General features: G+C 35.3%; 1 protein-coding gene across 1 annotated transcript in view; it reads right to left on the bottom strand.

Annotated features, from left to right (window-relative positions):
• The window catches only part of galnt9 (polypeptide N-acetylgalactosaminyltransferase 9), an 84938-nt gene that overhangs the window by 46209 nt on the left and 18870 nt on the right, over positions 1–19859 (bottom strand). The window contains 2 exon segments of the mRNA XM_079607852.1: positions 7312–7486; positions 13756–13922. Coding sequence (XP_079463978.1) covers positions 7312–7486; positions 13756–13922 — 342 coding nt within the window.

A 19859-nucleotide genomic window follows, 5' to 3' on the forward strand; every position in this document is an offset into this window, starting at 1 on the left:
ACTATGGTAACCACCATTAATGCATTTCAGTGCTGTGAAATCATTAGATGTAGATTTAAACTGATCTGAATCTCTTCGCTAAAGTCACAGGCGGAATTCCAATGCACATCCTATATAGCATGCATGACTATCAGTGCATCCCAATCTAGAATATAGAAAATTGTATGCTAAAGGTCCCGAGATTGCTATGTTTTCAAAATTGTAAAGGCTAATTCACACTGCATGGACACACAGAAACCAATGCCGATAGTCAACAAATTACAGTATGTTACTTCTCAGACATTTCAAGACCCAACGAATGCTGGTTCAACATGTTCAATCGGTGAAAATAAGCAACATACGCCAACAGGGGTGTGAACGTGTTTTGCCATCTGTCGATGCAGAGTGAATTAGCCTTAAATTGTGCACACATGCAATAAGCCTAAAACAGTTTTTAAAAAATGACTGAAAAAAGGCAACAACATTTGAAATGTATAAACCTAAGATTGAGTAATTAAATGTTAAAGTAATACATTGATGATAATGCTTAAAGTATGTGACAAATGGGTCTGTGATAGTTTTATAGCATGTTACTGTGTTTAAATACATTAGGCTTATATGCAGTAAAAGTGTGAATATTGAGATTCAGCCACAATCATTCAAAAGTCCAAGTGTTACTAGTAAATGCAACCAGTTGCCTACACTGAGTTACATAAAATGAATAAGTACTTTTTGATTTTACACAAAATTAATTTATCTTAATTTTAGACTAACCACAAAAACTTTAACAAAAGAAACGCTAGTAAGTATCCAACATATCTGAACATTAAACACTAGAAGGACTTTGCTTTAGGACACTTTATTTCAACATTTACTCTCCAAATTCCTACAGCATGCTGAGAACTAAAAATTAAAATGTAGTCCCAACACAAATTAAGTCAACTTAAATTTTACATATTTAACACTTTAAAACACACAAGCACTTTACTCACAGTTTTTGTAAGACACACACACACGCACACACAGGCACGCACGCACGAACACACACACACACACAGTGTGTGCAAGTGCAGCCAAGTCCTGCAACTTCAACAAGGTCACATTCTGGCCCACATAATCCATCTCAGTTATCAGTCTCTGACATCCTATATTGCCATAATATGAAGAATAGGATGTTTCGGCACCTTTGTTTATGAATATATTTATGGCTACAGTTATCAAATTCATTGAAGCAAAGGTGAAGGGATAGAAATGGCCTGTTGTACACAATTTACATCTATTTCAGCAATAATCTCGTGGTTGCACAGAGAGCTTTTGGTGCTGTTGAACATGAGAGGATAGTAGAATAAGGAATTTGAAAGATTAAACTGAAATCCTACTGCATGTTTACACATCTAAATGGGGACTTTCGTTAAACTGTTATTTTAATATACAGCTACTTATAATAAATATTATAACCTAACCCTCATCCACAACCCTAACAGAAATCTATTTTACTTTATATATACTGTCATACTATATACCATAGTATGACACTTCCTTTTACTTCTATTGTTTTTATGCTGGTGAAATTTTCTGTCCCCTAGGTTCCCACAATACAGATGATTTCAGGTTTTACCTTCCTTGTGGGATATCTGACCTCCACAATGTATGCAAAACCCCCATGCACAAATCGATGAAGCTGAAGAATGTAATATGTGTGTGCCACTTACGGGACTAAAAGGAATAGAAGAAAATAAAGATTTTCAGGTTTGTATGCAGGTTTTCCAAACACTCCTACCACCCAATTCCATGTTTTCCATGATTTGGTCCTTCTCAAAATTCTAAACTCTTAATCATATAGAAAAAAGGTTTGTGAAGACACAGCGTAAGGGTTGGAACAGCGTAAGGATGTATAAAATTACAGAATTCTCATTTGTGTGTGATTTATTCCTTTAAGATTAATCATGTCATTTCCTTCAGTAAAACTACCAGCACCAAACCTAATAACAGCTTACCAAATACTCCATTTATTCACAAAGTCCCACTAATAAGAAGTCGAAGAAGAAAGTTGGATTGCTCAAAACAATCAAAGCCACGGTGTTTACAGTCTTCGAGAAGTCAACATAAGAATGGCTTACTTAAGTTCAGCACACTAAACTGGGACAAGAGAAAGTATTTTTGAAATTGAAAAAAATTACACGCTTCAGCTTTAAAAAAGCATCAAAAGATCAGAGAATTACACCCACAGAAGGAGCTGAGATACAACTACTGTACGCATGTTTATATTGTTGTGGGACACATACCTACAAGGCTTAGATGATTTTTGGGTGTTGCTATTGAATTTTCTATCTAGTACCACATAATATAATAAATTTCAGGTTCTCAAATGTATCACTGTGTTTCTCCCTTTAAATCAAACAAAGCTCCCAAGAAACCTGAGGCATAGATGCAGGAAGCAATGGAAAGAGAAAGAAAAGGTGTAGGAGATCGGCGAACTAGTGTCAAACACAACTGTGAACAATGGGGACTGGAAGAATAAGACACTATGGCAACATGTTACAGCGGCTGGACATACTTTTCATGGGGAAAAAATGGCCTAGATGAGAGCTTAACAATATCAATTATCAGTCAACTGTGTAATGACGCACACACACACACACGTTTACCATTTCAGAATTCAACAGCAGATGATAAAAGACCCAAGTCATGAATAATCAATAATGTTCAACAGAGGCCTTCTCCTGTATTCATACAATCACAGCTAATTCTGCCAGTCTACCGAACACTGTGCTGGGCCACTCTATAAAGGTTAAGCGTGTGTTATAAATAATGAAATTCTGTCAAGAGCCAGATGCTTTAATTCAGGCATGTATGTTCAGTACAAGTACAATGCATATTGAAATACACACCGATTGGGACTTGGGGTGCAAAGGTAGATCTTGTTCAGCTCAAGCAGCTGAAAAATTCTGAAATGGAAACACCAAGATGGAAATAAAAATTCCTGAAATGGTAAAAATTAAGATGTTTTGACTTTCAAAATGTAATTAAATACCTGCGTTTGATTTGAGGCAGCAAATAAAAATTAAGAATTGCACGGATGTGCAATTAAAATTAATTAAATTTGAAAGAAAAATAAAGATGTCATTATAACAAGAAAAGCACATTTGGCATGGCAAACTCTGAATGTTGACTTAACAATATCTTATTTGAAAGGTTTTAAATAATCATGTTCCTGTCATTCCAATTTAGCTCAAGTCATGTGAATGAATAATGAACGAGTTTAGGACGCTATGTTCTTTCCTGGAGAAAAGGTTTTGTGTAAGACATAGTAGATGCAATTTATGACCCACTGGACTGTCTGTATACTCTATCCTCATGTGACACACACACACACACACACACACACACACACACACACACACACATCTTGAATCTGACAGGCCGCGACAAGCTCAAATTAGGGTGGAATTACAGGCTGTGGTATAATTTGTTATGTGCTGTCCACGAGTGTCACTCACACTGAAGACTGAAACACCTTAAGAAAATTACATAATTCACAATCTAGAGCTCTACAGACGACAAGCTAAATTACACATATGCAATTGTATGAGTAGTAGATTGACTACAAAATTCCCCCATGCCAAAATCTGGTGGGGAACAAAGCTTATTCATGTAATACTGTAGAATTTGTAGAATTATAAGTGGGCACACACTTAAAATAATGTACAATGCACCAAAACACCATGAATGTTAGTTTACATAATATATAGTCTCCTATTCCTTGGCCATAGTACCAGGCTCAACATGACTTCCATAAAATGACTACCCATAATATTACTGATCCCCTCTGTGCATAAAAGTTGGCAACAGTGGTTTGGGTTGAAAAGATTTGCTGAACCTGTCGGGAGCTAGATGTAAGGTTGAAAGATAACTTGTCAGACCATAATACCCTTTCCGTTGCCCAGTGGTCCAGGTTTTATGCTCCATACACCAGGTTATGTCTTTGTCTGTTGGCCTTGGAAACAAGAGGATTCGGAGCAACATCCCTGCCATAAATCTGAGCTTTGTGAAGATCATGACGTTACGTTTTTTTCCCAGCTCAGGTCACAGAGGATTCAACTCTGTGGTCATTTTCAAGGATCTACTTCTGAGGCACTTAGCAACTGTACTGTGAAATATCCATCTACTCCTCTTGGGAAAACAAAAACAAATAACTTTAAGCAAGGATTTGAACTGCACTCACTGATAACTGTTTATTTGCAAGCTTTTGTTGTTTCAGAGCCTGTTTAACTAATGGAATTACTATGCTCATCAAGTAAACATAGCCACAAAATCTAAGCAAATCAATCAAACGTGTTGTCACAAAACAATCCGCATGGCATTCAAGTGTCCACTATATGAGCTTCTAGTTCAAATTCTGTCATAATTTAAATGTCGCTCCAAACCTGTATGACTTTTTACTTCTGTGAAAACACAAAATAAGATATTTGGAATGTTTCAACTGCTTTTGTCCATACAAGGAAAGTCAAAAGGCCAAAAAGCAAGCACTGGAACATTCTTCAAAATATCTTCTTTTGTGTGCCACAATCATACAGGTTTGTAACGACATGATGACAGAATTCAATTTTTTGTGAATTTACCTCTACATTTTAGAAACTGTTGTTCTTAGCATATATGAAATACTTCACAGTTTCTGTGACCGAAGCTCTTGCAGTTCACATATTGACTAATTGGCCTCTTTGGATTTCTGTTAGTTGCCTCCGGTTACTTTGAAACTTACACATCAAAGTGCTAATTGTCAACCCTCCTGCATAGCACGATATATCCTGCCAATATGAAATCAACTTTCCTTTGAAGCTTTGCTTTACGTCAAGTTACTTCAAAGTTTAACACGTGATGTTTCTATAAATAGAACAAATATTTCTCATCAAATGTGGAACATATTTCAAACTAAATAAACAATATGTCCATGGGAAGATCTGATGGAACAATGACTAACAATAACTATGTGCATTTAAAGTCCCGGATCAGACCTTCTATCTGTCAACGACAGGGTGACGACGAAATGATAGGCTGGTGATGACATGAAGAGAGGAGTTCATCACAATTCAGAACAGATTTTATTTCTGATCTTGGATATGATCACCCTGTGAAAGCTAACAGTATGTTAAATGTGCCATATATCATTAGAAATCACGTGTTCTTTGATCTTTTGACATACCTGACCTTGATCTACTATGAAAACATATGCTAATTTTCAAAACTTCTGCTCATTTTACATGTAAGGAGGGTGTTTCTTAAAGGCGCAGCAGCAAAACACACACTGTTTATTTCAGTCAGCCAGATGGTGGAAAATCACTATGAAAAACATTACATTGAAAAAATAATGCTAGAGGAACACTTAAGGAAGAAAATAATAAATTATGATATGACCCGTTTTAAATAAAACACTAAAACGCATTTCATTTCCAACGGTCTCATTTCACACTTTGAGATTTGGAGCTCACTCAGAAGCAAAACCCATTTAAATGAAAGAGCAATCCAAGTTTTGCACAATGGAAGCGATAATGAAACAAATTTAATTTTGGCTCGAAAACAAGGTATGCATCTTCTGTCTTTCTGACCGCAGATTCAGCATCATGTGCCTGAGACGGTGGCCTCATTCAGTGATCATCTCTCCATTAAATGTTTATGTTGTGGAACAAAGAGGAAAAGCTCATTAATGGTTAATCCATAATTCCCCAATGGAGGTCATAATGGGAGGCCTTAATGAGAACTCATTGCTGCTGAGTTGAAGGAGGTGACAGATGAAGGATGCCTAAGTTCATTTAAGGATTGTGAGTGCGGGCTGGTAGTGCAAGTCTCAGCACATCGGAGCTGTTTTGTGTTTTTGGAGGCAACAAACAATGGATTTATCCTTCTACCTGGATTGTAGAGGTAGATATTGGAGAATAGCAATTTTTTTTTTTTTGGTTTCAAATAGAGATCACGATTCTCCCATGATTCTAAACAACAACTAAACAACTAAAGAAAATAACACAATTTACTAGAGGTTCTGACAACTGATTAATTGCTGCAGTCTATTAATTAGAGTTAATAATTTTTTTAAAACATTGGTACAATTGAATGATTCAATGACCCACTCAAAAATACGTCATCCGTTTCATTACTGGATGAATCAGCATTTTTTGAACAAATCTCTTGAATGAATGATTCAATGACTCACTCATATATAATTCACTTGTTTTTTCATTACTGGATGAATCAGCGTTTTTGATCAAATTGCTTGAATCAATGATTCAATGACAAACATATTTTTTAACAGTCACTTGTCGCAACCTAGTGGCGTAACAATGTAATCGATACAATCGGTATTTGAAGCGCCAAAAGCTTACTTTCGCTACCGTAGACATCAGTGTTTATATCTGAACTATGTTTGTTCAAAGTTTATTATAAGCCCAAAGGATGATTTTTGGCGCAGCATAAAATTAGTATAACAATAAAAACATAAAAAACAAACAAAACAAACACAACATTCTGGCATCTTAGAAGTTTAAAAGCCTTACAGCAGTGGGAATAAAATAATGTCTATACTGATTGCTTTTAAGTTTAGACATACAGTACTATAAACTTATTCCAGAAGGAAGCTTTTTAAATTTATGGAACAGTGGATGAGTACAATCTACAAGAATAGCTCTAGCTTTCTGTAAGACAACCCGTTCAAAACTTGTATCCCAGTAGTTCTGTGATCATTTGATTTATTGTAAGACAGAAATCACAATACTCTTTGTGAAGTTGTTTCATATCTATACACGACAACTGTTCTCTCTGGGTCAGCAGAAGCGCGAATACAGATTTGAATGTGATTTTGTCAAAGGTTTAATAGACATAGCCGAATCGTTGTCATTTCGGAATAAGATTGTGTGGTTGTTTGAATTGAGATTGTGATCTTGTAATGATTAATTGTGCAGCACTACTGGATTGACTTACATTGTTCACCAGTGTATGTTGTAGTTTGGATGCCGGGTTCCCATTCAAACCAGCACTAAACGGCATACATCAGCTTGAAAATTCATGCAGCCCATTAGCATCAAAAAGTAAAAAGGTTATATATTTTATGGCACATTTTATTCATCCATTTTTGAGACCATTAATCTATCAGTTCATTTTTGACAGATGCTTTAGATAAAAATCCATCCGGCAGCTCTCTTCGCTAAAGTCTAAGCTCCCATTGATGTCATGATGAATATTCTCTGATAAATCAAGCCTTTGTCATAAGAAGCATCCCAGTGAAACTCTGAGTGGCGAGACAATGCCTCATGAAATAATAAAAGACTGAATCCCACTTACCAGGCCATGTTGAACTCCACGTGGGCGTCAAAGAAGCCCACAACAGGAGCAGTGGCAGCGTTCCAGCCGTGAATCCTGGCCCGAATGAGTCCCTCTCTCTTACTGTTCCTCACGATCTTCACCAGGCCAGGATATCGCTTATTCACGTAATGATCCAGATTGAACTTCAGCTCCACTACGAGAGAAAAACGGATCATGTGAAGCCAAACTTCCTACGTCAATAATAGGGATCTCGACATATGTCTATTTATTATATGAAGGTCATATTGTTTTGTAAAGCCTTTTTCATACCATTTTGCATTTCTTTTATGTTTATTACATTTATGCATAGACTTTATTGTTAAGTATTGTTTAATAATGGTTATTGATTCAGGAAACCAAACTTACACATTCTAATCATCTAAACAAAGAGTGAAATATCATTATTTGTGTGAAATTTTTCTCCAAATTGATAATTTTTTCCCCAAATGTTAGTGTTCTTTGTTACTAAGGACACAAAGGAGTGTAAAGGCGATAAGAAATGTGATGTGTGAAGAAAATGGATCAAGGTAAACATAATCGAGGTAAATACATTTTTCTATCTTGCATTTTTTTTTGCATCATCAAACTGCAATTTTGTTAAATTATGCAAAAAGTTTGAATATATTCATTACATATGTTTGTAGATACATATGATGCAAACTGTTCAAAGTTGTCTCTTAAAAAGACTAGTCTATTTTTCCTTAAAATGTTTCAAATGTCCTTTTCATCACCCTCATTTACATCTCAGAATTTGAGATGTGATGGAAATGTCACACACACACACACACACACACACACACACACACACACACACACACACACACACACACACACACACACACACACACACACACACACACACACACACACACACACACACACACACACACACACACACACACACATGCACACACACTCTCTCTCTCTTTTTGAGTTTGTTTGGCTATACTTGTGAGGACTCTCCATAGGCGTAATGGTTTTTATACTGTACAAACTGTATATTCTATCCATCTATTGTATAAATGTAATTATACAATTAATGAATGAGTAATAGTAATTAACTATGTACTTATTATATAATAAGGGTTAGGGTTAAGGTTTGGTGTAACTATGCATAATTGACTGTTACTATAGTACTATAGTAACTACTGTACAATGTGTAACAGGGACACAATAAAATAAAGTGTTACCGGCAATTCTTCTGTGATATAGAAATATCCACAGTTACATATAAGTAAACAAATTAAACATGAGTGAGAGTTTGAATGTGTTTTCAGAGTTTATTTTCTAAGTCCACGTGGCTAAAATCGGAAGAAACACCCCTAGACCCTTTGGCTCATGAATCTGAACAAACAAAAATGTTGAAAAAACATTGGCTTGAGCAGACTCCTGTATGATAAACTTACAGCATAAAAGAAAAAAAGAAGGTTTTAGTGGCACTATAAATGACATGGTAAATAAATCTGCCTGAATCTCCCCACTCCTTTAGTCTCTCAGAGTTAGCTATCTGTCCTCATTCAATAAGAACTCTGGGAGGTAAACAAATGGAGTGCACGGAGAGCACGCACACACTCAGAGAGACACACGCACACATACACACACTCAAGAAAGATAGATGAGTGTTTGGGCTCTTTCCTGCAGGTTGCTGAGTGCTCTAGTTTCTATGGGGAGAGGAATAAGGAGGAACAGAGCACTCTTTAAGGCACTGATGCACACAACTACATCCCCCTCTCATTCATCAGCTCAGAAGAACGATTAACATTTCAATCTTTCACTGCAATGGGAACCCTTGAAACTGGACTTAATCACCCAAGAATATTATTTGAAATTACTTCACATTACTTTTGTGTTTGCCCATAAACATGTATAGGACACATAGGCCATAGAACAAGTATGACTGTTTACTTTAACAGAAAATAATATGTATTAAAGTGCCAATTTATGTTATTTTAAAGGTTCATGTTGTTTCGGAGGTCTCCTAAAATAGGGTTGCATTCAAGTCAAAAAACTATTTAATTTTCTCACATTATACATTGCAGTGTCTGAAATGGTTCGATCATGGATTCTGTCTCTCTGTTACCCTCCTTTCCGAGAGCCTACTCTGCTCTGATTGGTCAGATGGCCCAGTCTATTGTGATAGATATACCGCTTACAACGCGTTTTGGAAATAAAACGGCCATTACCGTATCTAAATTTCAGCTCTTGAGCTTTCTTGTACACAGTGATACGGACATTAACAATGGCGTCGGTTTTATCTTATCAATTTGAGCCCAAGTCCTGATTCTTTGGAATTGTACACAAAGTTTATTTGCTTTCGCAGAGCAGAAAACAGTGTCTTCTCGACAACCCGAACCTACAACTACAGTGTTTGAGGGCTGGTCAAAGTAGACTTTTGTTTTTATAGCCAGTGAAGACCATAGGTTGGCATTATGCAAATGTATTACAAACCTATGTAGTTTCGTGCAGGAAGTAAGACTGGAATTACCGATGACTTGTTTTAAGCACTTCAGAATGGGTTATTTCTTTTAGGAGATAATAACTCCATTTATCGTGCACTTTGATCTTTGAAAATTTGCATTGACATTCGCAAACCGGTATAATACACACACTACATGAAAGGATCCGAAAAGCATAATAGGGGGCACTTTAAGATTATGATTGCTTTAAGATTATGATTACTTTGATGGATGATCCCATTTCTCATTAGTGTAATGTAAAAAAAAAAAAAAAAAAAACACTTTATTATAAATAAATTATAAATGCAATTAAGGACAACAGATATGCATACTAATATAGTATACTTTGATATATATATATATATATATATATATATATATATATATATTTTATTATTAAATTGTTGAGAAACAAGCCAGGGGATTTCAATCTGATTGTCAGGAAAATAAAAATGCTGAAAATATAATGCAGGATTTGCTTTTTATATATAAGATAAAAAAGTTATTTAATGATATATTCTTACTTGTAATGTTTAAATTCCTTTTAATTTGATTTGGTCATTTAGGATTCTTATTTTCTGTGAGATTCACTCAAGTGCTTTTGCTAAACGCCTCTGCTAAATTAATAAATGTAATGTGAATGTATAGTAAATAAATATGTTAATAAAAACCTGTCTGCTTTTAGTGTCAGCTATGCTCTGGTTATTATAACAGAGTCACATTAGGGCAGGCACAAAATGCAATTGTGTTGAACAGCGCTAGCACGCGCGCACACACACACAAATGTGTTGTGAAAAGTTATGATTCCCTCTGGTGCGTTCTGGAAGATACTGAAATTAAGAATCATGAGGCAGAAATATTTTATCAATTCCTCAATCAATAAAGAACAAATATCCATCCATCATACTGTGAATAGAAAAGCGAAAATAAGTTACGCAACACAGCAGATCAAAATTGAGCATTATGAAAATATTTGAAATGCATGCTGATCCAGATAAATGAGCTATGGCAAAGGGATTGCTTTGATTTATTTAATCAACATAGGGGGTTTTATCATTTTTCATCTGCATACATCAAGAACTCTGCCTTGATATACAACCCCACACAATAAATAGTGAAGGCTGCATATGGCACTGGAATAGCAATTAATGTAATTAAAGAAAGCCATTTTCCTCATGAATGCACATGTCTACGTGTGTGCCACTTCACTTGTATAAAAGTAAAGCTTAAAGGGATAGTTCACCCAAAAATGAAAATTCAAATAATTCTCATTTTGTATTCAATGGAATAAAAAAGTGTTTGGAACGACATTAGGGTGAGTAAACGATGATAACATTTTCATTTTTGAACTATTCACCACTAATGTTATCTGCAGAATCTGGCTAAATATACACTTAAATTACAAATGTATTAGGATTTTAAATTAGTAGTTTGCTTTATAGGGATAAATCCAGATGTCATTTACTAGCCGGAACCTCAAATAAAAGAACGTCCTTGAAACGTATTAAACAAACTCTTCATCTAAAGGGCCAAAATTTGGACTGAAACCCATTATTATCTGTTTACAAGCTATGTCTAAATGAATTGAATTTCAAGGGCGCAATACAACTCCATGTCTGATGAGATGAGGAAAAATAGATGCAATGTCCCTTAATATTATTCACAAGGTGAGGATGAATGTTACCCTGCATAACAGGATTCAGCTGAGATTAATCCAAACAGACAGGGATGATGGAGGGACAGAAAAGGAGGACAAAAACCTTATTGGCTTCAGTGAACAGTGTAACACGAGTATGGCACTCTATTAAATATCTTCATAATGGACAAGAGACGGAGAGACAGAGACACACTCGCTAAGGTCAATTCATTATTCAAGTGTTGAGGGTGTCTGTGCTTCCAGCCGTTTTTTTGGGCGCGAGTGCTAAACCAGAGACGACAAGCTACAGCGCCGAGAAAAGGTCAAGTAGGCAACCTTTGCATGTTAACAGTTTAATGTCAGCTAGAAGAAGCTGAAACATCAGCAGGAAATTAGCATATGAAATTAGAAATGCTCAACGCCGCATCCAGAGAAGCTGACTGTGTGAGATAACAGCCAATTGGGGAGATAGTGGTACTGCAAGTCATCTGTTCTTCACAACGCTGCTCCTGTGCGGGAATCTCTTTGTGTTCGCAAACAAGATCGAGAAGTACTGCCGTTGTAAAAGCGTCTATCTGCTAAGGGGATATTTTGTCAACACACACACACACACACACACACACACACACACACAAACACACACACACACACACACACACAAATACATATACATATATATATATATATATATATATATATATATATATATATATGATTAAAAATACAGTAATACTGTGAAATATTATTACTATCTGTTTATATTTGATTCCTAAATTCTCAGCATCATTACTCCAGTCTTCAGTGTCACATGTCCAGTCCTCCAGAATCATTCTAAAATGTTGATATGGTGCTCAGTTATCAAGAATTATTGATTTTCAATTAATAATAATGGTTCTTATTCAATGCTAAAAACAGTTTTTGCTGTTTAATATGTTTGTGGACACCATTATATTAATGTCAGGATTCTTTGATGAATAGAAAGTTTAAAAGAACAGCACTTATTTTATTTAACATTATACATGCCTTTACTGTCCCTAATTGAATGCATCCTTGCTGAAAAAAAAATAATATTATTATTATTAAGATTATTATTATTCAAATCTTACTGACCTCACACTTTTTAATGATATTTACAAAAACATTAAGCAGCAAAAACGGCTTCCAACACTGATAATAATAAGAAATGTACCAAATCAGCATATTAGAATGACCGTTTTGACACTGAAGACTGTAGTAATAGTTGTTGAAAATTTCCATCACTGAAATAAATTACATTTTAAAATATATTATATAAGAAATCATAATAGAAAAAAATTTTAAATAGCTATTTTAATTTCACAGTATAAGTGATTTTACTGTATTTTTGATCAAATAAATAATATTGAGAATCAAATGTTTCATTTTAATCTTCAGAATGAACCAATTTGCTAAAATGAATTCCAAACAATGCATCAGAGATTGGCCCAGTGTCAAATGGCACACTCGATGCGGACTTTTGGTCTCATGGCCTTCGCTCAAGCGTGTCCATGAGGTCCACAAGCCTGTAGGGTATCCCATTTATCATTTTATGATTCAGAAGGGTGCTCATGAGCGGCCCCCTTTACAACCTCTATGGTCCCAAGCCAAACCTGCACTCAAATGAACTACCAACAGTGATGAAGAGGATTCTAGAAGAGAGTGATGGATTATTGCTCTACTTGCATGGTTTTAAGGCTGTATGCTATAAATAATGTGACACAGAAAACATTTTCAAGTTAAATTGTAAAAAAAAAAAAAGGTTTAAAAAACACTATTTTGAGAACATTTGAGATTTCATAGTCACACTAATAACATTTGTATAATTTATTAGTATCAATACTTTTATACTGGTCTAATTTGACCAGATAAAAGGACTGCAAAATGCACAGTATCAGTGGCAACAGTAACAATGTCTTTTCTTTTAAAAGAGCGATCTGTCTTTTCTTTTAAAGATTATTTATAAACCCGGAGCTGTGTGCAAGAGTACACACCTAAAGGTTTACTCTCGAGGTGTTTGTCTCTTGCTGTTTATTTTTCCTCTTTTTCTCAGTCTTTAAGCTCTGTCTCTAACCAAGCAACAAAAAGGTTTGTTTGCTCAGACAAAACACAGACTGTAGCTGCATTCCAAAACAGGTTAGTCATATTTTATCTTGGGATGTCGCGCTGTGTTTGTTTACGCAGCATTTTATGTACACTTTCTTTATAAAATATTTTATGTCTGGAGCAACAGGAGCAACTGGTAAACATTTAACAGCTGCATTTGTTTCAGACTAAACAAAGCAATGAACAGATCACAGAGGGATGTGTCCTCACCGCTGTCACTGTTGTCATCCACCAGTATGATTTCTTTGAGCAGGTGTGCCGGGGTGTGGTTGACCACGCTGTGAACAGAACGCAGGATGACAGAGAGAGCTTCGTTCACAAAGATGAAGACCACGGAGATCTGGGGAAGGTCTTCGGGGTAGGTCAACTGCTTACACCTGGAGAGAACAGACATAAGTGTATTCAGTTTGCAGGTTATATATGCATATATAAATGTGAGGGCATTTAAAAAAATGTATAATGGAAAAATCACAATAGATGATTAATATCGTAATACATTTTATGGGAGTTGGATGCTTTTGTAGTTGTACAAGGTACAACAAAATTTAGAGTGGCAATTTTTTAGAAGCAAGAAGCATTTAAATATATATATATATATATATATATATACACATAAAATACACATATATTAAAATCAAGTCTCAAACTAAGCATTTTACATGAAATATTCTGGATATATAAATATTTTATAAATAAATATAATATAAATATAACTCAAAAGGCATTTGTTCTTAAGACATTGCACTAGTCAATTTTGAGAATATGGGCTATTTTACTTTCACAAGTCTTCTTTCAGACAAATTGAATAAAAACATCCAAAATACACACATTTAGGTGTTTATTTTGTTAACCTATATCTATTTAGATCTGTAGATTGCAATTGCAAAATATCTTTATGTAAATCAAGTTTCTTTCCAGTTTTATTCCTATCTATATTCTAAAGGATTTCATACATAATTTCCCTGAAAAAAAGAATTTGTCTAAAAACATAGTGAAAATATATATATATATATATTTGTTGACAATATTTTCTGATTTATGGAGCTATAAGAAGAGATATCCAAAGTCACTTTGACTTTTTTGACTTATAAACTTTTATTTCTAATATGCCAACTAAATGAAATAAAATATGAAATGGCTTTATCCAATGGTTCCGATTTCTTCGAGAGCAGGGTGGCCGATATAAAGCCGATATATGTATAGTATACTTGTACTTTATATTTATACTTAGACTTATACTTTACATCGAAACTTCTTGATTATGAAAATCAACATAATTTTTCACAAATAAAGAAACAAACACTAGTGTGTGTTTTAAGGACAGTTTTAAGGTGTTTTAAGGAGTGTTTTAAGGACAGAAACTTGACAAAAGTCTTGAAATACATCATCTGAACAATGTTTTGAGGTGTGGTAACCACAGTATAAGTGGAATGATTGACTCCGGCCTGTTGATTTATTTAAAAATAATGTTTTGCGTTATGGCCGGATTACCACCTCGGGTGTGCATTATTTTTGTAATAATTCAACGGCCCGTCGTTAATTATTCCTTACAAAATACAACTTTGAGTCTCAAAACTTAAGATTAGTTGTCTTGCCACCAAAAAAATCTGCCCATATTGACTGCATTCTATTGACAAAGACTGACAAGCCCCTAAATTCATTCCCACATGTACCCGTATCTTGTGGGGAAAATTGAGGCATGCCAACATAGCCTTTATTTCACACTGTAAATGCTGACTAGTTACTATGGCAACCATAAGTTCTTGATCAACATCTCACTGTGAAATCCCTCCCTCTATCCATCCGGAGCCCTGGGAAAACAGCATGAGGCTCCTGCCTGTGTGGACTTTACTCTCAGCTCTTTTAATATGGCTGAGGATTACGGAGCTCAGGAATAGGTTATATTTCATAAAATACGATTACAGAGTCTAGGTTTGGCATTTAGCAGATTAAAATTCTCTGGGCAATCACATTATTGAAGAATACCAAAGTTGTTTGCTCACAAAAAAGGTACTGAACAAAAATGGATCAAATTACTGTTCATCAATATTGCATTAAAACTTATTTTGAACTGGAAGATGAACTGGTGTTAGTTAATATTGAGCATCGGTATATATATATATCAGTATATATTCTAAGATATGCAGACACTACAACAATACACACACACACACACACACACCTGAAAAGCACTGTTTAATTCATTTGTATCTTCATTTGTATCTTTGTTCTTATTTTATTACTGACTCTTTACTTGTCTTTAATAATGTTCTAAATTTACATTAATTATGCTAGTAGTTTTTGCTGTATCAAAATTGTAATAGAGAATTGTGACATTTCACAGTTATCTAACCATTTGAACCACTGACCCAACCAGGCCAGTGGAAGAAAGAAGAAGAAAAAACCTCAGCATTGAGACCTGCTGAAGCAGCTCTAAATGTGCTGTGCTATTAAATGAAAGATAAAATATGATAGAGCAATAGAATGAACAGTGAAAGAAACAATACATTTTAACAGGCATATTAAGCATGAAAACAACTGAAGCAAATATATATTTAATATATAATATATATTTAACAAATATGATTCATATTCTTTTGGTTTCTATACCTAATATATATAAAAAATAATACAAAAGCAGTAAAAATACAGGTATGGGTATCGGCAAGTACCAAAAAGGAAAAAGTAGTAAAAGTGGTATCGGTGCATCCCTAATATATATATATATATATATTTTTTTTTACATAACTATCTGCATTTTGAAGAGTTGTATACAGTGTATCAGATGAGGACATTTTTTAATTTATACTGCAAGAAAACAATTACAGATCACGGTTGACTAATGGTCCACTAAAACAATGAGTCTGGCTATTTATGCATGGGAATTTCTTTCATTAAAACCTCCATAAATGATTTTTCCTGTAAGATCTGAGGTCAGTAGGCAATTGTGCCCAGTCTAACACAACCGCACTATCACTCTTGCACGAATACTGCTATTTTTATGCGGTATGCTTAACGTTAAACGGTGAAGGCTTTTTTGAAATAACAAGCATAAAATGTCCCTGTCTGACAGACATCACAGAAATACTGTAGGTGTCCAGAGAAATCACAACAAGTCTCTGTTTTAGCCCAAGGCTCTGTAAACGGCAAAAAGGATCTGACCATGGCTTGTGTGTTATAGCCTATCAGAAAACCTGGAGTCGCACCTTTGCCCGTCAGTCATACTATGCACTGGGGTTTGCAGCATTGACTTTGAAGGATGGAGGTTTAGAGAGGAGGTGTGCAGTTAAAGAGACGAGATGTGGTCTGATTCCATGGCAACTCTAGTCCTCGAGGTCCACTTACCTGCGGAGTTTAGCTCCAACACAACCAGGGCTTGACATTAACACCTGCCAACCCACCAAACGCAGGTGGATTTCAGCAGTGGCGTGTAACATAGTCACTCTCACTAGCCACTTTGGCGGGTTAAATGCTATATTTAATTAAATGAATATATGCGGTGAGGGTTTCAGAGGGAAGCGCGATGCTTTAATTATTTACATGCATGCATGTTACGTGTTTCTTCCAGCATCACAGAGATCCATTCACAGTAAATGCTGCACGACATGTGTCTCTGAGTGCGCGGTTTGTTTGGGTTTTCAATTACATGCATTTGGGAAAGCATATAAAGTCTGACACGCTTTGTGTTTCATAGCGAAGTGTTGCACTGTCATCATGTACACGCGCGGAGCGTGTCTCAGCAGCCCGGTTAACAAACTCCCTCTCTGCATATGCTGCTAGTAGAGAAGTGGGCTAGTTGCCTATTAGGAAATTGCGTATAGCAGCTTTAAATTGTCCTTTATTGTTGGGTAACATTTAAGGATCTTCATCATGAAAAATGTACTTCATCAATGTAAAAAAAAAAAAAAAAAAAGAAAGATTCTTACACAAACTGCTCAGTTCAGTGCAACGGTTTATGCACGAATGGATTTATGGATTTACACACAAAAAAAAAATCTGCTCATCATGAATAAGGCCCCCAAATTTTTTTTATTTACATGAAAGTATATGGACAAACCAGTTCAAACTTTTTTTTAAGATATGCCCATTAAACAGAAAAAACGACCTTAAATACATGGATAATGTTCCTTGATCCCCCTTCTGCCAGTCGATAATATTTAATGGCTCTGCCCCCCTCAGTGAAAATCCCCTCACCCAATCTGGAGCAACAGCTTTCCCTGTGTGAATTTACACACTTGCACCCACACACTCATGGTGCGTTCACACCGGACGCGAATAGCGCGTCAGGCGCGAGTCATTTCAATGTTAAGTCAATGCAAAGACGCGTTACGCGCGTAAAACGCGTGTAACGCGTCTTTGCATTGACTTAACATTGAAATCACTCGCGCCTGACGCGCTATTCGCGTCCGGTGTGTGGGTGCAGTCACACGTGTGAAAGAGCCACGTAGTCTTAGTGAGTCAGTAATGGTGATGTTCAGCGTTTTAACTGCAGGTGGAGAACAGTCAGGATGAAATGATGCAACATTAAGAGTACCGGTAGGTTTAATCCAAAGATATCCAAAAACACAATTCAAATTAGGTGTTAAAACATCTCAAATTCCCGCTCTATCTATAAACTATTATGCAAACAATGAGTACATTACGTATACAAATAGACTAAGCCAGGGTTATTGTAGTTAAAGTCGGCATGAAACGGAAGTCTTTTCTTCCCCATCTTGACATATCTATGAGTGAAATGGTTTCTCAAACTAATAATAAAGGGGGGACTTGATTTTGTCCATGGGGCTCGATTGGACGGTTGTGGTTTTGCTATTGCTGTGATGACATGTGAGTGGAACGTTGTCCCGTCCCTAATGATGTGCCCAGATAAATAATTTTTAATAAATCCAGCAATATTCCATAAAAATACGTGGCTTCGACAAAAAAAACAAAAAAAAAACGAAATATTTGTTTTACTTGAAATAAAATAAAATAAAAGTATTTTCATTTAGTTATACATTTAGTAAAACTAAAACTTAAACTGAAATTAAAAAACGATTTTTATAATTAATATAATAATAATATAATAAAATCTTGAAAATGAAAATGGAAAATTTATAAAATGAAAACTAATTCAAACTATGAATATAAACTAGAATCTCAGTGGTACTAAAACAACACTTTCATTAAAACTACAGCCTCAAAAAAAGTCAAATGATCATGATCAATTCTTGGACTGCATGATTATGGAATATTTCCTATATCAGACTGTACTAAAGTGAGCATGCAGCTATGGCTAACATCCAGTGCATAAAAACAAAAAAATATTATGATAGTTTCAACAGTGACAGCTGTGCAGATATCATTCAAAGATATTTATAGCAGTCCTCTAATACCATGTAGTTGTGCAGCCATAGCAGCATAAGGAAGGTTTGATTGATCAGGCCATTAAAGCTTTTTTTTTCTCTCCTTCCCAGCAGGTTGCTGTTATTCCAATCCCTTATTTTGTTTTCTTCCTCAATTGCTCATGCAAAGCACTGTGAATGCAAAACTGATGTCACCAGTCATATTTTTCCACAAAATGTGCATGAATACATCAAATAAATCCAAGTAAATCCTTCTACGTGTTATCACAAAGAAAAGCATCGCAGCGTTCAGGTGAAATAGCAATTGTGCCAAAACAACAGTGCAATGTCACATCAACACTTGAAAAACAAGCCTATTTTTAATCATTTGTAATCTTTGATTGAGTACAAATATTCATATATATATATATATATATATATATATATATATATATATATATATATATATATATTATATCTTGGATATATAAGATATGTCCTCTGTACAGTAAAGGATATATCTTTCATATCCTCTATGCATCTAATCTGTATAAATATATGCAGTATATATTGTTTTATTGACTCATTAAACCAAAATAATCTGTACACAAATGCTTTTCCATACAATGTGGGCTGCGCTGTGTTGTGTATTCATTTAGCTTCACGACCATAAGTAATGTTACACTTTCATTGCTCTAGTTACTACCTGCAATCTAGGCCATTGCTCAAGTCTGAATCTGTACCGCTGGACAGGGCCAGGCAGCTGCGGGCTGTAACAAGATGAGAGATGGACTCATCCGTGTGAAATAGAGCCAAAGCTGGCTGTCCAGTTATCATAATTTGACCTGGAACAAAGCATGACAGAAACAGACACCTAGATTAAGACGTATCCCCATCTCTCTCTCTCTCTCTCTCTCTCTCTCTCTCTCTCTCTCTCAATAAGACTTCACATTAACCTCTAACACTTCCTTTCCATTCTGATTCCAGTCT

This window comes from Phoxinus phoxinus (assembly GCF_949152265.1).
Source record: "Phoxinus phoxinus genome assembly, chromosome: 3".
Taxonomy (NCBI): domain Eukaryota; kingdom Metazoa; phylum Chordata; class Actinopteri; order Cypriniformes; family Leuciscidae; genus Phoxinus; species Phoxinus phoxinus.